Genomic DNA, 26,318 nt, shown 5'->3' on the forward strand with positions numbered 1-26,318 from the left:
TAGCCGTGGAATGGGTGAGTTGGACCTGTTGTCCGGCTAAACGTTGATTGGAGCGCCATGTTACTAGGAAATAAATAATACTCTTTAAGATATGAGCTCAAGTGCATTTCGAAAACTACCTACCTACCTATATGTTTTATGCCTCCAATCCCATTGACTACTAGCATTCTAATAGAGGTAGGTAGTTACATGCAACTTCACGGTAATAAAAAATGCCCGGTACGTTGAACGAAATATCAGACTATTCCACATTCATGAAGATCAACGCATTGCCCTTTCGGTTTACCTTTGTTTGTCGTTGAGATCGCCTCTTTCGGGAAGGTCGCAAAGCGCCACCTATCCAGGGAGGGGGTTAAACATGACCGCTATCTCAGTATCTCAGGCAGGCACGTTCGTTTTCGATTTTACTCGTGCATCAATGTTTTTTTTACTTGCTGGAACTAAGTTGCTAAAATTTACAATCTATAATCATAGTCTTATGAAAGGAGCCCTCGCTAATCGAAGATGCCACGCCCACGGCTGCTTTTCGTGACCCCGCAACTGATTTACCTCATCTCTACAATATTTCCCCTTTCGGTGTTTTGTGTCGACGTGCTCCAATTCATCGACCCTCTCATCGGGAGCACTAACGGGGGAAACGTATTTGCGGGTGCTACAAGTATGCTGATTTTCCTTGTCTCATAATGTGCATTTACTTAGTGTAAATATTCCAGGACCATATGCTTTAGCAAAGCCTGTCGCGGATGTGGACGGTCAGAATACGGGAGGTTTCGCGATAGACGGCTCAAGGATCACAGGTTTCTCGGCAACACATGACAGCGGGACGGGGGGGAATCCTAGTCTGGGGAACTTCCCCTTATTTCCCCAGATATGCCCTGGGGACGACGTCAATACCTGCAATTTCCTCATAGGCGAAAGAGCCACTCGCTACGTGGAGGATTCGGTAGTCGCCCGACCAGGCTACTTTGCAGTAGAATTAGACTCCGGCATCAAGAGCACTATGACCTCGAGCGACCACGCGGCGTTGTATACGTTTGAATTTCCGGTCAAAAACGACCAGCAACATCCTCTAGTACTACTTGACCTAACGGACCTATGGAAGAGTCGTCAAAATGCTTCAATTAGTGTTGGCCTCGAAAGTGGGCGGCTAAAGGGAAATGGCACGTTTCTTCCCAGTTTTGGACCTGGTTCGTACGTGATGCACTTCTGCGTCGACTTCTTCGGCGGCGATATCTTCGACAACGGAGTGTGGGTGAATAATCGAGCAGGAACGGACCCGAAAGAGCTTTTCGTCACCCGTGGTTTCAACCTCTTTTATCTAGAAGCTGGTGGGTGGGTTAGATTCAGCCAGCTACCTAACAATACTTTAACCGTCAGGGTGGGAATAAGTTTCGTGAGTGCTGACCAGGCTTGCCGGCGGGCGGCCGAAGAAATTCCCAATCCTCTTAGCGACTTTGACAGACTCGTTGCAGAGGCGGAAGATGCGTGGCGCGAGAAGCTGAACCCCATATCTGTCGACGCTGGTGGTGCCAGCGATGAGCTTCAAACTAGTTTTTGGAGCGGTTTGTATCGCACCATGATATCTCCTCAGAACTACACCGACGAAAATCCGTTTTGGAACAGCGGGATACCGTATTTTGACTCGTACTATTGCATTTGGGATTCGTTCCGCGTTCAACATCCACTCCTTACTATTCTCGACCCGCACGCTCAAATCCAGATGGTCAACTCGCTATTAGATATCTACGAGCACGAAGGTTGGCTACCAGACTGTCATATGTGAGGGCCTTATTAACTTAGGTACATATACCTTTTCCCGCTTAAGCTAATATCCTACGTATCCAGGTCACTCAGTCACGGCTGGACCCAGGTAAGGGGATCGAAATTCATTTAATGACCTCAACATTCACTGTGACGATACTTGTTTTGGTTCCTTTTCCGCTGTACTTCTTCACGACAGCCATACTTACTACTTACTACTTCGTATAGGGCGGCTCAAATGCAGATGTCGTACTAGTCGATGCTTACGTCAAAAACCTCACCGGTATCAACTGGGAACTCGCACTCGAAGCTATCATCCAAGACGCCGAAGTGGAACCGTTGGAATGGGCGTATCATGGTCGGGGTGGTCTACAAAGCTGGAAGGATCTCCAATATATTCCTTACCTTGATTTCGACCCAGTCGGATTTGGTACTAATTCGCGTAGCATTTCAAGAACCCTTGAGTATGCCTATAATGATTATTGCCTCGCTACCCTAGCGCAAGGACTCGGGAGAGATAATCTATACGATAAATATGTTTCGCGGGGTGCTAACTGGCAGTACCTGTGGAAGTCAGATCAGCGTTCGACTATCGAGGGAAATGACACCGGATTTGCAGGCTTCATGCAGCCAAAGTACCAGAACGGGACTTGGGGATACCAAGATCCCATTGCGTGCTCGGCGCTTGCGAGTTTTTGCTCTCTCACTACCAATCCTAGTGAGACTTTCGAGGCCAGGTTAGTCGCTGTTCATTTCCCTTCTTATCCCTTTCATTAAAAAAAAAAACTTGTCACGATGCTTACTAACTTTGCACGCGATAGTATTTGGCAATATCAGTTGTAAGCGAGCGGTCTATTCCAAACTAAGCATCTTATATCACTAAAGAAACTCGACAGCCTTGTTCCGCAATCTATGTCGGTCTTGGTAGGGCTAATGGGGACTGAAGAATCGTTCATTGAGCGTCTCGACTTCTTTCACACATCGGGACTAGCTGACATCTCTAACGAACCGGTCTTTTCGACGGTATATCTGTATCATTATGCTGGTCGTCCTGGATTATCTACGAAACGGTTGCATACGTATATCCCATCGGCATTTAACACATCACACGGAGGCCTGCCAGGGAATGATGACTCGGGCTCGATGGGGGCGTTTGTCGTATTTGGGATGATAGGTCTATTCCCCATAGCTGGTCAAGATGTGTACCTGATTTCGGCGCCATTCTTTCGGGAGGTAAATATAACAAGTCCTTTAACGGGCAAGACGGCACAGATCAAGACGGTCGGGTTCGATTCCAACTATGAAAAGATTTACATACAAAGCGTAACAGTAAATGGTAAGCCGTGGACTAGATCTTGGATCAGTCATTCCCTTTTCAGCGAGGGGTGGACGATAGAAGTAGTACTTGGAAGTCAGGAATCCGAATGGGGTACCAAATTAGAAGATCGGCCACCGAGCTGGGGTGAGACGATGGTGTAATCGAATGGTAGAAGGTATATAACTAGACCTAGCAATTACTGATCGAGGTTTACCTTTAAAAGACGGGCCAAAATACGCAAGGCGCCCTTGGCGATGAACGATGGCAGCAGTTTGCATCTTATATCCCTAAGGTAGGTAGATACCACGTACCCCAGGTATGTATCTGGATCTCTAGCTACTTACTACCCGAACTTGGCATTCGAACATAGAACGAAGGTGGCGTGTCTTTCTGCGACGAATAGCGACCTTGAACTACGATGTGTAATGACTGACGAAACCTCAACGTAGAGTGTATCTCGTAGCAACAGTACCGATAAACCATCTTGAAACTCTCGTATATATTACCTCTTACGTATCCTTAGACATCTACCTACTTAAGGTAGGTAGTCTTGATACCTAAGGTTAGGTATATATTGGCATTGGGGCAAACCTCCTTGTTGTTCTCGGTATATCATGTAGGTACATGTATGATCGTAGGCAGGCTATCTACTATTTAGTTGCTTGTAAACAGGGAAAGGGGAGTTTGTATGTGTGCCTAGGTAGGTAGGTAGGTAGTTGGATGTGCAGAAGTCGGTCAAAACACTTACACTTATTTTAAAATAGACCCATCGTCTTTTAGTACACGCTCTCTCTAATGGTTTCTAAGACATGACGGTGAGTTTTCACATAAATGAGAGGCTAACCCCCTAAACAAAGAGGAAACACTGACATAGGATGCCGACGTGTTTGCAAGGTATACCCGCATGTTTTGAAGCATGCAGGTGATATGTAGGTACCCAGTAAATGGAGCTGTGGTAGAATTGTAAGTGACAAGCAACAACTTCCTGCCATTCCCATTTACATTAGGTAGTCGACGGGGTAATAGGTAGGTAGTTACCTATGAGGTAGGTACCTAAGTATGCGTTTCTAGGTGGACGTCTGTATTCACAAGACTTATTCAGCAGCTAACACATAGAGATACCTACCTAACCTAGAGTAAGCACCTTCTACATGAATAATTGGAACTATCTGAGACGTGTAAATAATGTACCTAATGTACCTGAGTAGGTACATTACATTACCTGAGGTACCTTACGTAAAAATGTAGATACCTTGTAACTCCTACCTGCACCTGCCTACATGTCCATATTTGCACATAAGGTAAGATATAGCTACACCTTACCTAAGGCAGCTTCCTGATTTACCTCCATCTAAAAGTTGAGAAGAGATTTTTGATACAGAGCCAACCTAAGATACCTAACTTTAGTTAGGTACCTACCTGTAGTACATACCTACCTGTTTACCTGGTATTTAGTAGGACGGCGACTGCCTGATGAAGCTGCATTTCTTTTCAAATCAACATCAGGTGCCTAACCTTACCTACCTCCTACCTAACTTTACGTACCTAGCAACCTTACCCTCAACTAACCTAACAACTTTCAAGGCTACAACATCAAGATCACAAAGTAGCCACATGGGATCTTACGTTGGTAATTCAACTTATGTATGATCCAATCCCGTACACTCTCTCCTCTTGTGTTCATCTTTTTTTTCTCCTTTTCCTTCCAACGTTTATTGCCAACCTGGAGCACCATTGAGGCTCTCCCCCTTCGCATACGTATTTCGTTGAGTTCTTTCTCGCCAGCGGAGCATCAAGTACTTAGGCCCCGATCGCATTGAACAATATCGCAGGAGTGGTGCCTCGCAAAGCAACTGACCTATCAGCCATGGCTGACCACAACGGTTCTGATGGCCTTGATCCTCAGGTATGTGCTCGGGACATCGCCGTTTCATGGTTTATACTTACATGCTTACGATAACCCCAGCACGAGCTGGAGATCATCAAGCATCATATCTACTTTGAGCAGAACGTCCCGTCTTCCCCCCCAGCCCAAGAATGGAGAAGCTACACCGAGCTCCCTACGAGTCAAGATCTAAACCCCGACTGGGATGACCAAGAGCAGCTGGATAAGATACGAAATCTTTTACCTAACACATGGCAGCAGCCATGGGAAAGTAAGAATACTTACCTTGAGACTCACTACCGCCTTCAGAGAGAGGAAGGAATCACCATGCTCCGCCACTCTATTAGAAAGTTTAAGGATGACCCGACAATGATGGACGACGGAGAGACATGTATCTATACAAAAGTAAGTCGAACCTGCTGGAAAATGATATTCCAGTCTTCCAGTCAACTAACTACTTATTCGTCTAAAGGTGTTTGTCAGGGGCTATCTCATGACCCGCCTCGGTCCCATGTGTCAAGTCCAGTTTTCGACGGAGAGATCCGGCAAGAAGATACGCTGGACCCAAACCCGACGGCTCACTGTTGGAACCTTAGTTGCAATATCAACTGCCAAAGATCGTTTCAAGACTATTTGTATGCCTGCTGTCATATCAGAACACCGCATCAGGGACGGTCTCGACCAAAACCCGCCCACGATTTACTTCCAATGGGCTAATATTAGTGATGCTATTATGGACCCAAACCAAGAACTTGTTATGATAGAGACGCGCTTGGGTTATTTTGAAGCTGTTCGTCATAGCATGGTTGGCTTACAGCACGTCGCCACTACAGAGACGCCGCTCGATAAGTACTTGGTTCAGGGGGACAAGAGCGACCTCTGCGCAAAGTATGTTAAAGACGATCCATACCGCGACGTTACGTCTCTCGTGCATCACATCCCAGAATCCTCATCGATGCTAGAGAGTGAGAGACACGCAAAGGCGGCCGAGGTGTGTGAGCCACTTAGGCATTACTCCGTCCTGGATGGATTTGACAGCCAGCTTTCTCGGTATACCAACTTGGACAACTCTCAGCTCAGTGCCGTACATCGCATTCTTACCAAGGAGTTGGCTATTGTCCAAGGTCCTCCCGGGACTGGAAAGACATTTACGTCAGTGCAGGCCCTACGGATCCTCCTGGAAAGTCAAAAGAGAGGCAGCAACGCCATTATTGTGGCAGCCCAAACGAACCATGCGGTAGATCAAATTTTGATCCAACTGATTGATGCTGGCTTCAAGGTTGTCCGGCTTGGCGGAAGAACTCAAAATGAAGAAATCAAACGCTACAGCATGTATAACCTGAGGCAACGTGCGCGGGCCGAGCTGAGCCAACGCGCAGATAGAGACTACAGGACATTTGAGTCGGCACGCAAAAGGAATGTCACAGAGTTGGAAAAGATCGTCGACGTTGTCTTCCCAGACAATTTGCTTGACCCAGAAGTACTAAGATCCACAGGTGTGATAACAGACAGTCAATTCGAATCCCTTCGTGCCGAACAAGAATGGGGCGACACACCATTGTCACAAGATCAACCTTCAGGCCTGTTAGCGGAGTGGCTGGGGAGTCAACTCGCGCAAGCGAGGCAGCCGGGAGAGAAAGACCCCGAATTTGAAGCATTCGAGGATAATGATAGTCTCGACGCAGACTTGGAAGATTACGATATGGAACTCGACGACTGCGTTGAAGACGAGGACGAAAGCATTGGCCACATAGATGGCAAGTTCCTACCGACCATGCACCTGTGGACAGGTTCCAATTCGCAAAATTATACGGAATATGACCTTGTGGTCCGCCGAGATCTTCAGAAGCCGAATTTATGGGACATAGATGTTAAGCATCGCGGAGCGGTCTATCAGTTTTGGCAGAAGGAGCTGTTGTTGCGGCATCGTCAAAAGTTTTGCGACTTACTTGCCGATAATGTCCGCATCACGAAGAATCTCAAGGTAAGCCGCTGGTACAAAGATACGCAGTGCATCAAATCGCAACAAATCCAAGTCATAGGATGTACTACCACGGGCCTGTGCAAATACCGTGGCTTGCTAGCTGCCTTACGGCCACGCACCATGCTAATCGAAGAGGCAGCTGAGACGCGGGAGGCGAATATTCTTTCGGCGTTGTACGGGTCGCTAGAGCAGCTTATACTAGTTGGCGACCACCAACAATTGGCTCCCCATTGCGACACACCCGGCCTGGGACAGGAGCCGTACAATATACGGATATCTATGTTTGAACGTCTTGTTTATCTTAATATGCCCTTCACGGTCCTCAATATGCAGCGGAGAATGATTCCCGCGTTGCGCGAGGTATTGAACGAATTCTATCCGGACCTTCAAGATCATCCCGTGGTCACTCAAAGTCATTCTAGGCCACCAATTCCTGGTATGGCTGTTCCCTCGTTCTTTTTCCACCATACTTGGATGGAGGGCCAGGACGAGAACCTGAGTAGCTTTAATATCTTAGAGGCGGAAATGATAATCCACTTCATAGACTATCTCCTCATGAACGGTACGCCAGCGAGTCAAATTACCGTTTTGACGTTTTACAGAGGTCAAAAGAAGAAGATCATATCCCAGTTCAAGAGCCAAATGAAACGATGGGCTCCGTTTACGAATGTTTTCACTGTGGATTCGTACCAAGGAGAAGAAAACGACATAGTGATTTTGTCTTTGGTGAGAAGTAAGGGTCAGGACGGGCCTCATCAGGCAGGTTTCCTCCAAGATGAGAACCGTGGCGTAGTCTCGATTAGTCGAGCTCGCCGGGGCTTTTACGTCTTTGGAAACATGATTAATCTATCATCAGCTAGTCGGCTATCGTATAACATGTGGGGAAAAGTTCAGCAGGTTTTCGTGAAGCAGGGTCGGTTTGGAGGCAACAGTCGTCTCCCGATAACGTGTCAAAAGCATCACAGGACGGTATGGATGTCGCACCCGGAAGACTGGGTTAACTGCCACGGTGGATGCGATTTGAAGTGTCCGGATGAGCTTGATTGTGGCCATGCATGCGGGCGTAGATGCCATTGGTGTGTTCCCATCTTTTGTCTCCTCTTCACCTTTTTTTCTTTCTTCTCATCGCTGCAGATGTTCGTAGTTGAAGGCTAACTGTCTTGATAGGGCAACCCATGACAAGCTGATCTGTCCCCAGCCGTGCGAACGAATCCTCCTATGCGGTCACCGGTGTCAACAGATCTGCGGCGAAAAATGTTACTGTACTTGCGCCGAATTTACCGGAGCGTATCCTCACGATGAGTTCCTACCCGAAAACGAGACCCTCAATGTTGAGGAGCCTATCATAGGTTACAACAGAGCCCATGTGGCGCCATTCATAAGTCAAGACCAACGCCGAATGGGTGCAGCGATGAGCGGCAGAGGTAATAAAAAAGGGTTCGGCCGAGGTGGTCGACGTGGCCATGATTCCAGACCTGGGCTTGGATATCACGGCGGGCAGGGTAAGGCTCTCGGGACAGAGTTTACTGAAGCCGCTTTACCGCTCTTGTCGGATACGAAAGGATATCGATGGTCCGACTTTGATGCAAATATGGACGACGAAAAGAGATGCAGAGAGACTATCGCGGGGTCCTCAAGCCCACTCAACGCAATTTCGATTCAAGACACTTATAGACCGGTAACCTTAGACAATCAAGGGTTACGCAACGTCGGAAAGAGTGTCATTGCTAGGACTTCACCGTCCCCAAAGAAGGGTAGCGATGATCTCCTTACTTCCGACGACTATGCAAAAATTCTTCCTAGCACCCGTTCGTTGGATATCGGTAACGATGATATGCGGGCGAATACGTTCGATAGAATCACAGCAGCCGAACACTCAAAGACGCTCGCTAGTCCCACTATCCTCCAGCAACAGAACATGGATGTAACAACTCCGCGGTTGCACGCGGGAGAGGCCACCTTCGGTTCGCATCTGTATTCTCGGGGAAGTTCGCGGCCCTCTCGCATTATGAGTCTCCCTGAAGAACGCCAGGCTGACAAGCCGAAATGGAAATCAACCCCTCATGGAAAGGCAAGCCCTGTTGCAAGAATAACCAGAGAGAACGTGAAAGATGATGCTGTTGTGGGATCTGGTAGTGGTGGCACTAAAGAAGGAGACTTGATTAATCTTTAGTTCTCTAGTTGATTCTATCGGTGGAGTGAAGTTATGGAGATTTTCAAGATGCGAGATTGGTACGGTCTGATGGCGTGGGTAGGAATCGCTAATTTCTGTGACTAACTGCTAGATATTGGCAGCAAGCATGTATGTGAAGTGGCTAGTCTACAGATTGTACTTTAGTTTACATATTTGCTCGGAGCTACTTACTGTAATTGCATGGCAGGAGAGAAAGTGTACGATACGAAATGAATAATGAGACAAATGAATCTCCGGTTGACACTTGATCCATCACGTAAGGTAACCTAACCTAAGGTAACAAGAGGTAACAAAAACAAGAGGTAATAAAGGCTGCTTGTGCCGAATATAACGCGTGAGGAAGAATTGGGCAAAATTCCTTGTCAAGCGTACGCACCACTGATGGTTATTCCTGACACTAGAAACCTCTCCGGCCTTTGTACCCTTTTGAGGCCCGCCAAAGCCAAAAGACTCAGCTACCTATTGACTCGTCCCGATCCTACGACATGGATTTCTCAAAGGTCGGAAGGGGCACGAGAATTACGTATGGTGGATTTATATAGATAGGTAGATTTTCCTCATAAGACTTCTGGGTTGCAGTTCTGCAAAGTGCGGAGCAGACCGGTTTGACTGCCCCTTAATCTGTCGGGATAAGTTGCTAGGGGATGGAAATTGCTGGCCATCGTAGCGATACTTAGGTAGCTAACTAGAATCGTCTTGGGAGTCAAAGACACACGATGCGCTGGGCTTCTAGGGATATCATAACAGACTAGCAACTGAACGGTGGAAGTCATACCGAGGAAGAGCTAACGGTAGGCACGTATTTCACCATCCTCTATAACTTGTACTTCGATACGGTCCGTTGTAGTAGGTACTGTAGTCTGCAGCCAGGGGTTAGCTCGTATAACTTGTATGTATGTACGTGGATAGGGATGCCAAGTAGGTAAATAGGATAGGTTAGGTTAGGTAGATATGTCGCCTAATCGGCTCACCTCTTGCGCGGCTGATACCGAGCTGGTCAGCGACATTTATGTAACCGTCGGAGCCTATGGTGCTCTTGTTCTTAACCTTCTTGACAGTGTCATCGTCGCCTTGCCAGGGCGTACGGCACATAGGACAAGGAGGAACCTGACCCCCGGTACTCTTGCGCTTGGTAGTAGCCCACATCTCGAAGCATTCCGTATGTATATTCTGGCCGCAAGTCGCACGGCAATAAACGGTATCTTCGGCACCTTCAAAGGGCATGAAGCAAATCGGGCAGTCGCCTTCAAGGGGTTTTCGGTTCTTATCATACGTTTCTGCACCGGGTTGGTGTTCTGGCTCGATAGGAGGGGCGTTCCCGAAGATTTCCTGCAGTTTGGTAGACAGCAGGGCAAGTTGATAAACGAGGTCGAAGCGCGCACGAAGAACTCTTGATAGTACCTAGCAGAAATAGGTGTCAGGGCAGATGAGAGATATTTAACCCGTATGGATATCTGTATGTTAGGAGACTAACGTATATGACATGCTTGCATTGGTGGCCGCTTTGGGCGTGAGGACAGGTGCAGGTAGGCTGCTACGCGACATGGACGAAGTAAATATTTCCGGTAGAGCCGGTTAACTCGACAGACTCTTCGGGGCAATAAGCTGTGCCAGATCGTGTCCTCTCAAGGATGTAGAATCTGAGTCGATAGGATTAGTTCTGCTCACTTATGCGCTTACAACTCCTCCACGTGGATTGAATTATTGATCAAAAATGTATAGATGCGAACCTTTGCGATGTTGGTCGGTCATAAATGACGGAGAAATCTTTTGGAGGTTTATCACGGAATCTATATATAGGTCCATTATTAGTTAACTGTCTTAGATACCTTAGGTAGGTAGGTATATATTTGCTATGGCTAACCTCCTCAAGCGTTTCTCCCCTCCGGAGGCTTTCTTTTTCGACTTCTTGGGTTTTGCATCATCCTCAGGCTCATGGTCATGGTTTTGATCATCGCAATGGTCATAGGTCGTTTACATGCGAGCGGGAGCTTTGCGTTTCCTCGAAGTATGATCACCATTCGAGGAGTTGAATTTATATTGTGTGCCCATCTGAAATCTTGTATAGGATCCTCCCCGTAGACCCAAAAAAAAGAGAAAAAAAGATTAGTTTGCGCGGGAAATGGATGGGAAAACGGCCTTCGTTCGAGTTTTAGCGGTTGATAACAAAATTAATGATAATGAAAAGGAGGGAGATAAGCTACAGAGCGCCAAAGTAACACCAAATCATGTGATGTCATTATTTCTATGATGTAACTGATGGGTATTTACCCAGGTACCTAGGTACTAGGTAGGTAGCATTAGGTTATACACGGACCCCAACTAAAGGGGGACCCGTAACAAACACCCTGTAGCAATAACATGTTGGAATGGAAATGCATGCTCACATGTAACCGCAATTCAGCTCAGTTTATAACCCGTTTTTTACTCATATTGATCATTTACCTCATCCCCCCCAAAATAAGTGACCTAGTCTATAATACATACCAGGTAACCTAGGTAGGTAGGTACCTAACCTAAGGTACTAAACCCAAACCTCCAAAACACCATAAAGACAGAATTGTAACCTATGATAATGTTATACGTGTGCGCGACGATAATAACGCCTTGCCGCCCACCTATTCATACCCCTCATTGATGCTCTCTAATGCTTGCTTCTTTTAAACCACTGCGCCGAGAATCGTATGTATCAGTGCAGGCCATGAAACATGAACAACACCACGCCGACACTGGCACCGATACCGAGACCAAGACCGAGACCGAGACCGAGACTTGCCGCACTTCGTATGACCCTTTGTATGACCTCCCGCCTTAACTGGCGTTGCTTCGTATAATACATAACAGCGTACTGCCAAGTCAACTATACTAATTGCTTGAGGAATCGGGAAAAGCAGTGTTTCTGCCATGCCTTCAAACCGTTTTCCCCCCGCAGTCCGGGATTTTGACACCCTCTTTCAGATTTCTGTTGACATCCATTAGGCCCCATTGATCTTCCCATTCCTTGCCGGGTGTGTCGAAACTGATTTTCCAAGGTTCGTCAAACATCTCAAACCAGAAATAATTGGTCCCGTTCTCGAGGGCCTGGCAGACCCAACTCTCCATCAGCGTATTCAATTCGTCGACGCCTGCCACAGAACCGTTAGGACAATCTGTCACCTGGCTGCTGCCGCAGTTAGTTCCACCCTTCGTTGGCCAGCCAATCTCAGAGATGACATTCTTCTCGCTTTCCTTTTTGAAGAATCCGTGTGCCTTGTTCTCCCAGAACTGCCACGTCCAAGAAGCGGCGTCCTCAGCATTGACGCCGGCGAAAAAAGGATGGATATTGCCCATAATATAGTCGCTCATACCGGCGAGTTGCGAATCCCAGTTGTCGCCGAGGTCGCTCGTCGCAACAGGAAGGTTCCAGTTATGTTTGGTCAAATTGGTTCGTACCAAATCCAGGAGCTCGCTGAGCTGTGAGGCGGTCATCTGCTCCCGGAACAAGATCTCGTTGCCAATGATAAGCCCCTTGAATGGGTCGGCCCCGTACTCGTCTAAAATATTCCACATCTTGCTTAGTTGACGCTCATTTGTGGTGTCGTTTCCGTCTTGCCATACACCAAGCCAGATCTTGATGTCGTCCTCGAGCTTTAGTTGTCTCAGGGCATGGATTGTCATCTCCGTCTGATTGCAGTCGGTGCCGTAGAGGCGAATAGTGTTTGTTAGCTGGGATAGTACAGCAACGTCTCGAGTAACATTGTTCTGAGAAGGCGGGTTCTCAAGGCACTCCGGGAACTGAACATTGATAGGCGTATAGTCGACACCAGGAAAGACCTTGTGTAGGTTGTGGTTGTTCATTAGTGCCTGAATCTCGTTCGATGTGAGGTCCAAATCCCCGTTCGTAGCAATGTCCGATGCAGCGGATTGGACGCCACTGGCGCTGCTTGAATCGCCACTTTTATTCCTACTAACCAAAATGCCGCCCACGATGCCGCCTACTATTCCACCGGCAATGATAAGGCCGACAAGTATTAGAATGAACCATTTCCACTTTTTGCGACTGTTGTTTTGACTGGATAACCACTCCGACTGTTTCTCTGCACCGCCGCCCGTGTCGTATCCACCGCTCACGTCGCCAAGCCTGCCTGCAGAGCTCGTGTTATCTACTGGATCATAAATGATGCCGCTATTTCGATTCCTTCCCATAAGGCCGCCAATGATACCAGCACCGGCCGCAGCGCCAGTGGCACCAGCTGCAATGCTCTTACCGCCTCGATGACTCGATCCCCCAAGACCTAATTTGCTGTTCCGAGTAGAGCGTCGGTAGTCGAGGCCATCGTCACCGTCATCGTCAATGTCGTTTGGATTGAACTGATCAAGTGCAGGGTCCATTCTTCGACCGTAGGCCATGCGAGGATCCCGAAACGGATCGCTAGAGTAGCCAGGCATACCCCGCGTCGGCGTCCCTTGGCCTGAATGAGACATAGCTGCAGTTCCTGAAGGAGTTAGGCTAGGTGAGGAATTGTAGACCTGATCGAGTGGACCATAGGGAGCGGAACCGTAACCTTGGGGCGTGTCATAATTCCGATCGTACGCGTGGTTTTGAGACTGATCGTAGGGTGCTTCTGGCGGCAGGGTAGTTTGGTACGCGTCGGAATAGGGAACCTGTTGGCGCTGGGGTTCCTGATATTGACGAGATTCTCTCATGGCTTCTAGTCCACTTTCTCGTGCGTTCCTTTCCGCAACACTCATGGCCAGCCCGGACATACCACCAGCGGCAGTCTCGCTAAAATTGTCGGCGCCCGGAGTAACGTTAGGCTGAGAAAACTGATGCCCCCAACTGGATGTCCAACTGGATGTACTGTTTTCTCGGTGAGGCGGCGGTACAGGACCAGATAAAGATGGGTATTCCGCAACATAGATCCCCCCGGCTAAAGTCCCAGTTTCAGGCGCGACAACTCTCTTTGCCCTTCCGTTATATATCCTATCCTGGCGGGAGTTATTGGATGCTAAATGGAGGCGAGCATTAGGGTCAATTGATGCTCTCGTGGGCGAAGTTCGTGCTGGATAACGGTACGATTCGGAAGAGGAAGACGGAGAGGGATGATCTTGGTAAGATCGAGGCTGTGATGTTTGCGAAGGGATATGAGAGGAAGGAGAGGGAGAGCGCTGCTGGCGACTGGAATGTACGTAGTTAGAATTTGGGTCTTTCGGGTTGTCGAGGGGGTCGCGCTCATCAGATTCAAAGTCGAAAGAGTATCGACGACTCATGGTTTTACTCCCAGGTACCGAAGGTTAGGTATGTAAAACTTGTACAAGGGTGGGATGGGAAAGGGAGAGGGCTGGTCCCCCAAAAAGCATGGGCCGAATAGCGCCAACTAGCGACGGGGCGTTGCTAAGGTTTAAGGTTTAAATGTTCAATGTTCAATGTTCAAATCGATCGATGCGTAAGGCGAGGAGTGGGACTTAAGACTTGAAACTTGACTTGAGAAGTTCGGGTTCCTGAACAAGTGCCCGGTCAGCCGGTTTAGCGTAAATCATATAGTTACAGGTATCTAACCTACCTACCTAAGTAGGTTGTGTACCGTGTGTACAGGTAACCTAATACAACACTAGGTAGGTATATTGTACGGTTTATATACCGAGGTACCTAGTATAAAACTGAATACACGAGATGATCAATAATATATTTTACTATGGTAAAATGTATATAAATAACAGATGATTACCCAAGTATGTTAGGTAAGTATTCACAGTACATCTAACGACTACAGAAAGAGAACGCTGAAAAGAGATATGTAAATAGTGGGAAACAAAAACACAAAGAAATAGACGACCACAAAAAATCTAAGTGGGTTTGGAAACCTGAGGTAATCCCTGACGTTACTAGGTAAAGCTGTAACGTTTCCCAAGTTTATAATATGGGTCACATATCACCACACTGTACTGTCCCTTGGAGTAGGTACATACTTGGGTACATAGACCCTTGTCTTATAGGTAATTGGATGAGCTTTCGTGTTGCGGGGTACCTACTGTACAGTGTGCAGTAGGTACCCCAGATACCTAATCTATATAATACCTACCTTGTACAATAGGTACTGGTAGGTAGGTACCTACTGCGCCATGCAACCTAACAAATCTGACCCGGCAACCGCCGATCTTACGGATTACCAACTTAGAATAACCTCAAAAGTTTGGTGAGTGATATATCGGTGGTTGGCTAACCAACCAACCATCAGTGGGATAATTCATTGATACATACCCGTTCTACATTTAATATTAAGCACCTCTATTCCAACCCTATTCTACGGCGGGCCATTCAGCGTGGTAAATCAATTTCTCAGTATGACCAAGTTATACATATCTACGATCTGCTTGGATCGAATACTTACCTAATCTACCTACCTCATAAGGTATTGTTTTTCTAGGTGCATCTACAATGTAAGATAATTGGTAAAATCACTACCTAGGTAGGTAGGTAGGTATAGGAGGTAGATAGTGGATATTACGACATCAGCATCTAAGTCCATACTGTCCGCAGCAAAAACTCCCGATGATGCTCTCATCACGTCAATCTCGATGCAAGAGGCGAACCCCTATCAATCTCTCCACAAATCAAACTTTATACCTCTTCTCTCCCCTCGCTTATGCTCCATTGATACAACAGCGATGTCAGACCCTTTCTTCCCCAGCTCCTCATTACACCTTAGTGACGTAAAGTCTCCCATCCTTAGCCATCCTTTCTATGATATATGAAGGTCTGCCACCCGCAGCTCTTATATGAGATAGGTAGCTAAGTTAATCACATCCCAAAAGCCTAAACCCAAATATCGTTGAAATATCGTCAAAATATCGTTGCTTCTTTACTTTGTCTCGTACTTCGTTTGTTATTAAACATACTTAGCTACCTATACAATGTCAGCAACCCGAAATACCGAATCCTTATATCACCAAGGCGAGTTCCGCAGTCGCGTGCCACCTGCGGAGCCTCTTACAACTACCGGGCATAAACCCGGTGTCAATGTTGGCAAGGACGCTGTGCCCGAATTTCACGCCGAAAAACATCCCCCTGGCACCGCGCCTCAGGAACGTACGTTCCTACCCCGACCCATCGGCGAGACGCCAGTATTGGATCCAAACTCCGAAGTATTGGCCGGTCCTGAGGATACACTCGGTGGCCCTACATCCCAAGGTCTTTATACAGGCCTTGGCAAACCAATTCAGGGCCAAACGTCGGCTGAGTTGCGCGGCAACCTAATGGGCGACAAATTGAACAAACGAAAGAAGGAGACCGCCGGGTTAGAAGGCACTGGGGCGAGAATTGGTTATCTTACTGATAGCGTTCGTGAGAAAGGAGCAGATCTTCCGGATGGCGTAGAGAAAGGTACAAGGGGGAAAGCAAGTGCCGAGTATCCCACCGCAGAGGAGCGGGTCCCCGAGAGCCTTGGGAAACCAGGTACCACTTGAATATTAAGAGTACCTAACCTATGTAGAGTCTTGGCTATTTATTTAACATCGTTCTGTAGCTTGTATGTATTAGCAAAGGTATAATCTGGGGAAACCAGACAACATCAACAACCTAAGAAGCGATATAGAAAGCTTCTAGGTATCAACAAGCACTTGTAAAATTAAACCATGCAAAGACTTTTCCTGAAGGTCCAGCGTTCCCACTGTCTTTCTTGGCATTTCGCTTAATTTACTGTTTTGCGTCCAACGCCGATGCAGACCAGGCTGGAGCTGAAAGAAAAGAAGAATAAAATAGCCTCTTGTTATCTGCCTGAAACTCCAAATAATCTTTTACCTTCTAAAATTCAGATTTATATGCTTGACGTACCTAGATTATTACCTTGCATAAAGTCCTAATAATCGTATCACCTCTGAATAACGTGATAAATGCCCCCAGACGTTTTGAGCTCTTTACACAAACTACCCACGATGCTACCAAAATTACCTTAGGTATGGTATGTATGCATGGAGAAGAGACCCTTGGGTCTTGGCAGCTGGATCAAGCAACCAGCTCCAAGTTTACCAACTTTACCTCCTAACCCTTGTCTCCTAGCATCGCCGCCATTGGTCTCGACTCTGTGATCGCTAGCAATGCCAAGAAGATTTTAAGCCCTGCATGCTCTGACGAGAAGGAAGTACTAGCAGACAATCCTAAGACGCCATGGGACGATAGAAATGGTCAGTAGAAATAATTTTGGGAAATATCCCCCAAGGGTTAGGTACACCAAATTTTCCTTTCTTCCATCTACTCTCTGATTCTTGACGAGTAACTGTAGCTATTATCTTGTTTTGTACATCACCAAGAGCATTGTAGGCTGTTACTGGTTCCGGCGTACCGCCATAAAGATCATGGGTTTCGCAACGCCCACCACGACGGTTACGTTCACCGCCCCGGCACCGCGGACAACCTCCCTTGACCACGACGGAACGCCGCCTGTAGCCGCGCTAACTACCATCTGGACACCCTCCGATGGCTGCTTCCCGGTTTCTACCCGTCCTACAACGGATATCGATGTGTTTTGGACTTCTAATCCTAAATGTGCCCCTCCTGGCTACGCCAGCTACTTCGAAACGTACTACTATTCTCCCGCCGTATGTCCCAGCGGATTCACTGTCGGCTGCTCGAGATACGACGATTTTCAAGGTCCATCTGTCGAGCCTACCGAGACAGCTGTTCTTTGCGTGATGAGGTAGCCGCACCCTAAGCTGGCTCGTTGTAGTAAGGCCTAACACTCGATACTGTAGTGGTTATTCGTGCACACCAGAGGGATGGAACTACTACGCAACCAACACTGACTTAGATTGTATGTTAGATAGTCCAAAAATATTTTCTTTGGTACTAGAAGTGTCTGGATGACCCTAGTTCTTATGGCATAAAGTAGTTGCTAACAGGCTGTTGTAGATGCACAAGTAATGATACAGATACGTTGGGCATCAAGCGACCTTTCCATCTTAGAGACGCATCCCTTGACCCCTGGCCTGATTCTAGCAACGGCAACTTCAGACGGCGTGGGAGATGTACCAGGGGCAAGGACATCATCGAGTACAGCAGTAACGCACACATCAACAAATCCGAATAGCAACTGGAAAGGCTTATCTAGCGGCGCCCGGGCTGGTATAGGTGTTGGTGTTGGTCTTTTGGGGCTTTTGGGTCTTGGATTGGCGATTTTCTTTATACTAACGTACCGAAAAAAGCGTACGAACAACCAGGCCGTCAATCAACCTCCCCTGATGCATCAAACTCTCCTAAGCCAGTACCCATTCAATCAGTACTCTCAGATGCCCGGTTTAGGACCCGTCGGTCAACCCATCCCACAGTATCCCCAGCCTACATATCCTAGATATACAACCTGCATCGACCCCAAGACCGGCGCGATAATATATTTCTCTGCTGTTCAACAGTCTCCCCAGTCTCCCCAGCTGCAGACCACAGCTATCAACAGGCCAAACAGACCTACTAGCCAGGAAACACCACCTGTCGGAGGTTCATAGCCGACTCAACTTCAAGATCCTGCGTTCTCTGGTGGCCGACCGATGTCAACACACTCAAGTTTCAGCGAAAGCTCTATGAGACTTCACTAACCGTTAGTGAGCCAGTAGTAACCAAAATGCTTACTTGGGAATGATGGCGTCGATAAAACTACAGGAAATGCGAATAGGCTGCAAGCGCATAACAAAATGGTGAACCAGCGAGGGTATAATAACACCCTGGTCTACCTCCTAAGAATTTTCATTTTTCTGGTCTTCCAACACCATGCTTATTTAAAGCTTTAAGGAGTATATACTAGGTCTACTAGGTCTGCTAGACGGTATAATACCATGTTAGAGAATGCCTTCTCTTTATGTACACGTTAAGACTACTTGCGCGAGAATTTACGGGAAACGCGGGGATATCATGGCGCGGTTGTCGGAGTGTTTGGCATCAACAGGAGTTTTGATACCCGTAGCACTTATTGACTTCGTCGAGGAAGAATAAATGTGCATAGAAACATTAGGTACGAGATAATGGAAATCGGTTCAAACTAGGAATACCTGCTTGCCTCCTACCCAGGTCAGGTAGGAACATAACGTATCGTAGGTCTAGGAAGTTGCACTAGGCATTCATATCTTTCTCTATCATTCATCTGAGGGGTTTGCATTCACGGTGCGCCACGGCCAGCGACATGCTCAACAATCCACGGTATACTTGCTAGGACATATTGCAAAATCCACAAGCCATTTCCTATTCAACAGAGGTACAAGTTCAAGAAAAAAAAAAGCAAACCTGCCACATAAAACCAAGCACGTCCACCTATCTCTTATTCCATTTGATCACTCTCATCACAGCTTCTTCACCACCTTCGTCGTTTGGTTCTTTCTCTCCACATACAACCTTTTCCGTACAGTTCATACACTTCATAAACCCGATTTTTACAACGGAAATCATCCAAATATATGCGCTACATTTCTTAATACCCTCCACCTCATAATTAAATTACGAAATTATTCGGTAGCCTTACTAAACTCAATCGAGCATTCCAGGCACGATGTCTGGTCATAAGAAAGTTAGTCTCAGCGAAAAAGAAGCTGAGGTGCTTGCCACGGCCTGGAATTGCTTCAAGACTCCCCCCGAAGTAAGTAAAGTTCCAAATTTGCCATCTATATGCTACTGTGCATAGCGTAGAATGATGTCCCAACACATGCTCATTCACAGGTTGATTTTGAGAAGCTTGCCGAGCTCACGGACTACGCCAACCCCAGAAGCGTGCAGAATCTCATCGGTGGTGAGTTTTTTCCATATTTCTAGCCAAATATGTAACATTCAGATATACGATGATGGCACTGCCCGCTTCCGATTTCTCACAAGGAAATTATACATCGGATTCTAACTTATGTGCACGGCTGTGAAGAAGAGGGTGACGGATGGTAACGAGAGTCCCACCACAACTGCCAAACCTACGAAGTCTGCGCGCGGGCCAAAACTACTCCAGGCTCACGCAAGCGCAAGGTTACCAATAACGATGAGGATGGCGGTAGTGATTTCATCGCCTCTACTCCGAGCAAGCGCGGTCGCGGCATGAAGCGAACTCTCACCAAGCAGATCGTCAATAATGACGATTCCGAGTCTGATAGGAAGGATATCGCGAAGAAAGATGTCGACCTCAAGGAGGAAACCGTCGAGGGCGTCGTGGATTAAGGCCTGGCTTACTACTGATAAATCTACGAATTAGTTAAGCGTTGCTTTGCCGTGTTATTCGGTCGATATCAGTCGGAAACAGGGCTGAACCTGCCTTCCCATTAGTTATCATTGATTTTAAAGAATTATCTAGTCGGCATGAAGCCACAGAAAGTCGATAGTGAATCGTAATGCTTACCTACCTCCTAAGGTACCTACCTAACCTAACAGACCAAATGGAGGGGAAAAACATTAAGCCATAAAGTGTTTGTTATAACCATAACTGCTTATATGTTAGGCATGCACTAAACTACCTCCTACGTAAAGGTACTTATCCATATAATGGGAAAACAATCCGCGTGCAACCTTCCCAGGTAATTTACTATCTGGATGTTTTACTTTGCAACTGTACTTCTGGAATATACCAGTAATTCTCCCCCTCACAATACCAAAGTACCTCTCAATCAAACGAAATATAGGTAATATTAACCCCAGATCTTAAGTATAGGATTTTCACACCTATTACAGCCAGGTACTTTAGGTATTTGCCTTACCTTTAGGTACCTTTTATGTGCGCAATCGTTCTAACAGCTGACCAACATGCCCTCGTTGGTCGAAGTTCTGTAAGGGCCATAGGGAACGAAATACCTACGTTGGCAAAGCAGGAATAATAATTAGCCAATCTACCAAATTTAACTCATATTATAGCTTCATAGACGCTACCAGCTGTCACATCGCAAAGCATCAGATAAGTAAACAACTTCATTATTCCCCTAATCTAATTACGATAGCTTTGAAGCCAAAGCTGTATACAAACATGTTCTTTATCCTCAAGGACTCAAGTGAGACTCCTGACACCATCTCAACTAATTACTCCGTATACAAGCAACCATTAGGCTTGGAAACCTCCACAGCACGTACTGAGATTCCAAGACAGCCTTGGTTACCTGCAGGCTGGTTTACACCCGCAGAAACCCACACACTCCAGGCGCCGTCTATGCTATCAGGGCAAGCGATGAAGCCTGCTCCGTTGAAAGTCAAGTCATTGCTTTCGTCAAGCGCGAAGGAAGTCCTTTCGCCGTTTCGGGGGGTCGGTTGAGCTCCAGTCGTGTAGCCGAGCTTACCCTGGCCTATTAATCGAGATGTTAGCATAAATCTCACAGTATACCGTAATGGTTCAAGAATCGTAGGTATCAAACTTACCCATTCCCGAGCGATCGACATAAAGCTGCTGAGGTGTTGCGGATGCGGCATAGAGGTAGAGGCCGCCGTCGTCCTGAAGATAGAATGTGGCATAATCGGCAGGGCCAGCATCGCATGAGGCGTTCTGGCTGGGAAGCTTTAAGAAGAGACTACTCTTGGCGGCTTCGAAACCGGCAAAATGAACCTCACTGGCGGATCGGAGAGCCATGAGCGAGAATTTGGCGCCGGGTGCGATTTTTGCTCCTGGGGTTGCCTGTGGCATAGCAGTCGAAGCCCCGACCAAGAATGGGAGTGTAAGAGCGAGTTGCTTGAACATGATGGGCGGCTATGTATTGACTGAAGTAAAATAGAGATGTGCTGAGGTAGATTTTCTGTTGAATGTGGTATCGACAAGAAATAAGTTTTGAGAGCAATGGATGAAGCTTTTATATCATTCGTTTTCTAGGCAATCCTTTATAACTCTGTAAAAAAAGGAGAGCCCCTGACTGGCATCATTTGCATACAGCCGAGGTGCAGCATGGTCAATACGAAGGTTGAAGGTTGAAGGTGGAGAGAATACGAGAAGCAGAAGCGTTCTTGGCGATACTCCGTTGTAGGGCAACCCAATTCCGAGCCGATTGGTTCGAGTTCTGGGGCTATTTCAAGGGGTGTCTTGAGATGTGGGACCGTCTACCGGTGATGCCGGCGATGATCAACGTCGTATGCCGGTGAATGAGCCCACATCGTCCTTAGCTCTTTTCCGCATATATGCAGTGAAACTTCTAGATGCCCTTACTCTTACCCTATACCTATCATTATGCGTTATTGCTTCTTTCAGACTATTACTTAATAGTAATGTCCTGCCATAAAATGTGGGTTAAGAGAAGAGCGTCTTTGAATCAAAGCTAGGTAGCTCAGGAGTCAATTCGTATCGCCTCATATGTACCGTACGTATGAGATGCATTAGGTAAATTTCAGTTAGGTAGGTACTTAGGTATCCAAGGGACGTATTGATATTGTTACCTAATATATATAACTTGGTGACATTATGATATATCGATTACAGAAATGCTAACAAAGAAACTGGAAACTCAGCGGTTATGGTTCGAGTTGGATTCTGTCACGAAAGTCTGTATTTGCCCTTCCCACCACTTCAGCACAATGTTAAATATTTCACACGATTTATGTTACTCGTCCATATTGGAAGACAGCTTTCGATGGATCATTTGTATACTCGGTGTATATTATTTAACGTATGCTATGCTAGTGCAAGCTGGTTTTAGTTCTGGATCCATTTTTAGGGTGATATAGGTCGATGCTGGTAATAATACCTCGTAAGGCAGATAGACACCTTAGGTACCTACGTTAGGTACCTAGGTATCTGACCTATGGGAGAGAAACGCTGAATTATTCCAAGGATAAAGCCGCTCCTGTGGCCAGGTACGATTTAGCCTGCTCGTAGCAGCGGAGAAACACCAGAGCAACGGTGAAATCTTCGCGATAAAATATGCCGCTGTGTGTCATCTTCTAAGCAACAGTCATGGAATTTCAACGTACCTATGAGCCCGAAGTATTAGAAATGGAATTGGAAGCTACCTACCTGTAGTTAACTCCGTAAACCATGATATCATTCAAAATGATGGTAGAACAGCATATGGATAAATTATGACATCAGAAAGGCCAGCCCTATCTAAAGAATTGCCTATTACGGAACCGGGTCTAGGATGTGATTGGATGGAACTGCGTACTGAGGTAATCTATACGTCATTCACTATCTTCCCACTAGCGACAACTAAGTGCTTAGGAGACAATCATTTATACAGGTAGGTAGGTAAGCAAGTGGTTGAAATAACCCTGCCTATGGACCGTCGAAATCTTTCTCTTCAGCTAAACTTTAACCGCAGTCACCTTACTCTAAGCGTACTTAGGTTAGGTAGTCTTGATATTCACATATTGTGAGAGACTACCTGTTATCATTTGATTTTACCACCTCGAACCAAATCGCAATCATGTCAAGGATAGTAGACGACGTTAAGACAGGCCTCAAAGGTATTCGCGGGGCCGGTGACGCTATCCGGGGCGAGGCAATGGAGGTCACGGATCAGGCATTTGACAATGACCAAACCCACCCGGAAACTCAAACAGCGCAAGCAAAGAACCGAGCGATTGCAGAGAAGGGGAGGCAAGACGTGAAAAAGGTCGATGACATGTTTGCGCAACGCGAGTGGGAACGTAAAGGTGTTCCGAGGACGGATGCACACACTACAGCACATCATTCGAACACTTCTGGGGGAGCAGATACGCTTGCTCATTCCACAAATACTTCATAACGACGATCCGGAGACGGCTTGAGTTTACTTAACTCTACTCTAGCTCGAAGATTCAAGGTTGAACTGAACTATTACGAGAATCCATGAAAAACTTTTCAGCGAAGTTGAGGATCTGGTCGATAACGTATATGTTAGGTGTCAGGTAGTTAGTTATTCATTGTTAATCACCTCTATTTTTGTTTTTTTTTGTTTTGGACGAGGTTTCGGCTAGGATGCTCATGTCGTTATCAATTTGCTTCATATACAGCATCTTAATATCAATTAGATTAGCTCCCTGCATGCTTTAAGAGCAACTTGGCATTTAGTTATCCGTAACAATCACAAGCCTGTCGTGTTAGCATTACGAGGAAGAGGTACTTGACATTCTACTACGAAACTAAGGGGTTTTAATGGCTTAGGTATTAGTTCTCTCCTGGGAGACTTTCTTCAACATGAGCAGCACCATATTTGCTGCTAACCTCTAATCCGCTCTTCCTTGCCAGCGTTCTTTCTATACCGAAAAGAGCAGACATCTCCTCAAGCGTCTTGCCTCTCGTTTCCACTACAACAGTTAGATTCAGGTCCAAGAAGGAGAAGAAGTATATCCTTACCCATCGCATATCGTACAAATATAAATGCCACTACGCATATGGAGGAGTAGATGATGTAGAGACCCCAGCCGATGGACGTAGCTATCGGGGGGCTCGCCTGCGCAACCACGTAGCAGCTCAGCCATAGACTCGCCGTTGAAAGAGCGTTACCCTTTGCCCGATACATGACGGGAAATATCTCCGTAGCGTAGGTCCAGCTTCCCACACCCCAACTAATGTTAAAGAATACGTAAAAGAGATACGGAAAAGCAACAATGGCGTAATTTCCATGATCATTGGGATTTCTTTCGGCATGCCACTGTAAAACGGCGATCCCTATTATTGCACAGCACATCCCGACTAGGCCTATTTGTAGCCATGTTTTCCGTCCCAGGCGGTCGAATACGAAGATAGGGATCCAAGCAAAGACGAACAATACTATACCAACTCCTCCCGTAGCTAGGTTAGCCGTCTTAGGATCTGCGATCCCTCCACGTTCAAAAAGAGATGGCTAGCAAGCATTCAGTACCTATTATCAGCATAAAAGAAATGATGAAACCCCGAGCGCTTACTGTATAATAGAGTATCGATTTAGTACCTGTGATCTGCTGGAAAAACTGCACGCCCATAGCAAGCAGCGTGACGCGCAATACGGGAGGCTTGAACATGTCAGCCCATACTGCCCTCGCTACTACTTTCTCAAACGCTACCTCCTGTGCTATCTCTGCCATTTGCAGATCGGCTGCTTCATCGCCGTGAAGTCTGGCGAGGACTTCACGAGCGCATTGGTGTCTGTCTTGCTGGACTAGCCAACGAGGGCTGGGTAGAACCCAAACCCAGCACCCGACTGCTAAGACGGCTGCTGGCAATATCTGGATGGCGAGCGGAATGCGCCACCAATCCGGAGTTTCGAGGAAGTTAAACCCATAGTTTAACCAGAAAGCCACGAGCTCGCCAAAGCAAAGAATTATCTGCTCTATTCCGATGATGCGACCCCTTAGCTTTGCCGGCGCGATTTCGGATACGTATAGCGGTACGCCGCCGGCGCATGTACCAACGCCGTATCCCAATATAACACGCCCGACCGTGACGGAAGTGATGTTGTAAGATGCTGATTGTAGTACAGCGCCAATCATGAAAACCACGCAAGCAATCGATAAAGTTCGCTCGCGGCCGCAGTTGTCAACGAGAAAACCTATAGACATCGCACCAACCAAACAACCAATGTCATAAAGTGATACTACTACGCCTGTTACCCAGCTATTTGCTAACTTCATGAGAGAAGTTCATCTAACATCTACTACGATAACTCCCATAACGCCTTGGTCTATGAAGCTTTTGTCAGCGGAATTCTACGTGGGGTCTGACACTCCAACCCGATGGATACACGGGGCGGGCTTACCATATCCAAAAAGGAGTGCGCCAATCGAAACGAACGTAGTAAGGAAGTAAACGTAGCGAAGGTTCGCAGGACGTTTCCCGATGTCGCCGTCTGTTCGACGAATGGGCTTCGTTTGCTTTATATTGAACATATTCGATTTGCTTTGCTCTGGGTAATTGAACGGGAATCCAATTAATTGCATGGATAAATTGTGCGCGGAACTCGATCGCCTGGCTTAGCAAAGTTGAAACATGGTTACCGTACACATAAATCCTAGAATGAGATGCCTACTTCTATGCTTGTATGTAACGCAGAACCTCATGAGCAAGGATCATCTCGCCGCATAGGTGATTATCTCGGTAATTACTTATTCTAAGCGAACGGTGACACGACAGCAGAGAGTTGGATTTCTCACACAAGTGAGTTAAAGATTCTGCGGGGTGATTAGGGGAAATAGGGGAAATAGGGGAGAAAATGCGGGCTTGTTCTGGGGTGCTGATCGAATGGAGCTTGTTTCCATGTTGTGATGCCCGACATAAATTCTCATTCTATCAAGATTGTCACGAGGACAGGC

General features: G+C 46.8%; 10 protein-coding genes across 10 annotated transcripts; 7 read left to right on the top strand and 3 right to left on the bottom strand.

Annotated features, from left to right (window-relative positions):
* Positions 1–129: 129 nt before the first annotated feature.
* Positions 130–3,455, top strand: F4812DRAFT_407621 (glycoside hydrolase family 92 protein). Its single transcript, XM_047932309.1, has 7 exons — positions 130–386; positions 475–658; positions 714–1,779; positions 1,846–1,870; positions 1,990–2,498; positions 2,583–2,600; positions 2,658–3,455. Exons 2-7 carry the CDS (start codon positions 505–507, stop codon positions 3,238–3,240), a joined length of 2,355 nt encoding a protein of 784 aa, XP_047794453.1. The 5' UTR covers positions 130–386; positions 475–504; the 3' UTR covers positions 3,241–3,455.
* Positions 3,456–4,946: 1,491 nt separating this feature from the next.
* On the top strand, positions 4,947–9,121 carry F4812DRAFT_448841 (P-loop containing nucleoside triphosphate hydrolase protein; the record flags this gene model as incomplete). The annotated part of the gene is made up of 4 exons (XM_047935901.1): positions 4,947–4,985; positions 5,046–5,369; positions 5,437–8,024; positions 8,116–9,121. 4 exons carry the CDS (start codon positions 4,947–4,949, stop codon positions 9,119–9,121), a joined length of 3,957 nt encoding a protein of 1,318 aa, XP_047794454.1.
* A 972-nt stretch (positions 9,122–10,093) lies between these two features.
* F4812DRAFT_453955 (uncharacterized protein) lies at positions 10,094–10,537 on the top strand (the record flags this gene model as incomplete). The annotated part of the gene is made up of 1 exon (XM_047936558.1): positions 10,094–10,537. The coding sequence occupies one exon, from the start codon at positions 10,094–10,096 to the stop codon at positions 10,535–10,537; it is 444 nt and encodes a 147-aa protein (XP_047794455.1).
* A 1,039-nt stretch (positions 10,538–11,576) lies between these two features.
* Positions 11,577–14,905, bottom strand: F4812DRAFT_407626 (glycoside hydrolase family 17 protein). Its single transcript, XM_047932310.1, has 2 exons — positions 14,690–14,905; positions 11,577–14,623 (listed from the first exon to the last, which is right to left on the bottom strand). The coding sequence occupies exon 2, from the start codon at positions 14,390–14,392 to the stop codon at positions 12,053–12,055; it is 2,340 nt and encodes a 779-aa protein (XP_047794456.1). The 5' UTR covers positions 14,393–14,623; positions 14,690–14,905; the 3' UTR covers positions 11,577–12,052.
* Positions 14,906–15,957: 1,052 nt separating this feature from the next.
* F4812DRAFT_702 (uncharacterized protein) lies at positions 15,958–16,656 on the top strand. Its single transcript, XM_047939331.1, has one exon. The coding sequence runs from the start codon at positions 16,037–16,039 to the stop codon at positions 16,586–16,588; it is 552 nt and encodes a 183-aa protein (XP_047794457.1). The 5' UTR covers positions 15,958–16,036; the 3' UTR covers positions 16,589–16,656.
* Positions 16,657–17,260: 604 nt separating this feature from the next.
* On the top strand, positions 17,261–19,367 carry F4812DRAFT_407630 (uncharacterized protein). The gene is made up of 3 exons (XM_047932311.1): positions 17,261–17,817; positions 17,873–17,931; positions 18,030–19,367. The coding sequence occupies exons 1-3, from the start codon at positions 17,477–17,479 to the stop codon at positions 18,617–18,619; spliced, it is 990 nt and encodes a 329-aa protein (XP_047794458.1). The 5' UTR covers positions 17,261–17,476; the 3' UTR covers positions 18,620–19,367.
* Positions 19,368–19,653: 286 nt separating this feature from the next.
* F4812DRAFT_453959 (uncharacterized protein) lies at positions 19,654–20,303 on the top strand (the record flags this gene model as incomplete). The annotated part of the gene is made up of 3 exons (XM_047936559.1): positions 19,654–19,740; positions 19,791–19,890; positions 20,071–20,303. 3 exons carry the CDS (start codon positions 19,654–19,656, stop codon positions 20,301–20,303), a joined length of 420 nt encoding a protein of 139 aa, XP_047794459.1.
* A 705-nt stretch (positions 20,304–21,008) lies between these two features.
* Positions 21,009–22,163, bottom strand: F4812DRAFT_407638 (cell wall protein PhiA). Its single transcript, XM_047932312.1, has 2 exons — positions 21,486–22,163; positions 21,009–21,412 (listed from the first exon to the last, which is right to left on the bottom strand). Exons 1-2 carry the CDS (start codon positions 21,799–21,801, stop codon positions 21,153–21,155), a joined length of 576 nt encoding a protein of 191 aa, XP_047794460.1. The 5' UTR covers positions 21,802–22,163; the 3' UTR covers positions 21,009–21,152.
* Positions 22,164–23,339: 1,176 nt separating this feature from the next.
* Positions 23,340–24,166, top strand: F4812DRAFT_407639 (uncharacterized protein). The gene has a single exon (XM_047932313.1). It carries the CDS (start codon positions 23,474–23,476, stop codon positions 23,792–23,794), a length of 321 nt encoding a protein of 106 aa, XP_047794461.1. The 5' UTR covers positions 23,340–23,473; the 3' UTR covers positions 23,795–24,166.
* A 1-nt stretch (position 24,167) lies between these two features.
* F4812DRAFT_464310 (putative sugar transporter) lies at positions 24,168–25,895 on the bottom strand (the record flags this gene model as incomplete). Its single annotated transcript, XM_047938329.1, has 5 exons — positions 24,168–24,335; positions 24,385–24,874; positions 24,936–25,634; positions 25,665–25,690; positions 25,766–25,895. 5 exons carry the CDS (start codon positions 25,893–25,895, stop codon positions 24,196–24,198), a joined length of 1,485 nt encoding a protein of 494 aa, XP_047794462.1. The 3' UTR covers positions 24,168–24,195.
* Between the last annotated feature and the right edge of the window lie 423 nt (positions 25,896–26,318).

Source organism: Daldinia caldariorum, assembly GCF_022478825.1.
Source record: "Daldinia caldariorum strain CBS 122874 unplaced genomic scaffold F4812scaffold_1, whole genome shotgun sequence".
NCBI lineage: Eukaryota > Fungi > Ascomycota > Sordariomycetes > Xylariales > Hypoxylaceae > Daldinia > Daldinia caldariorum.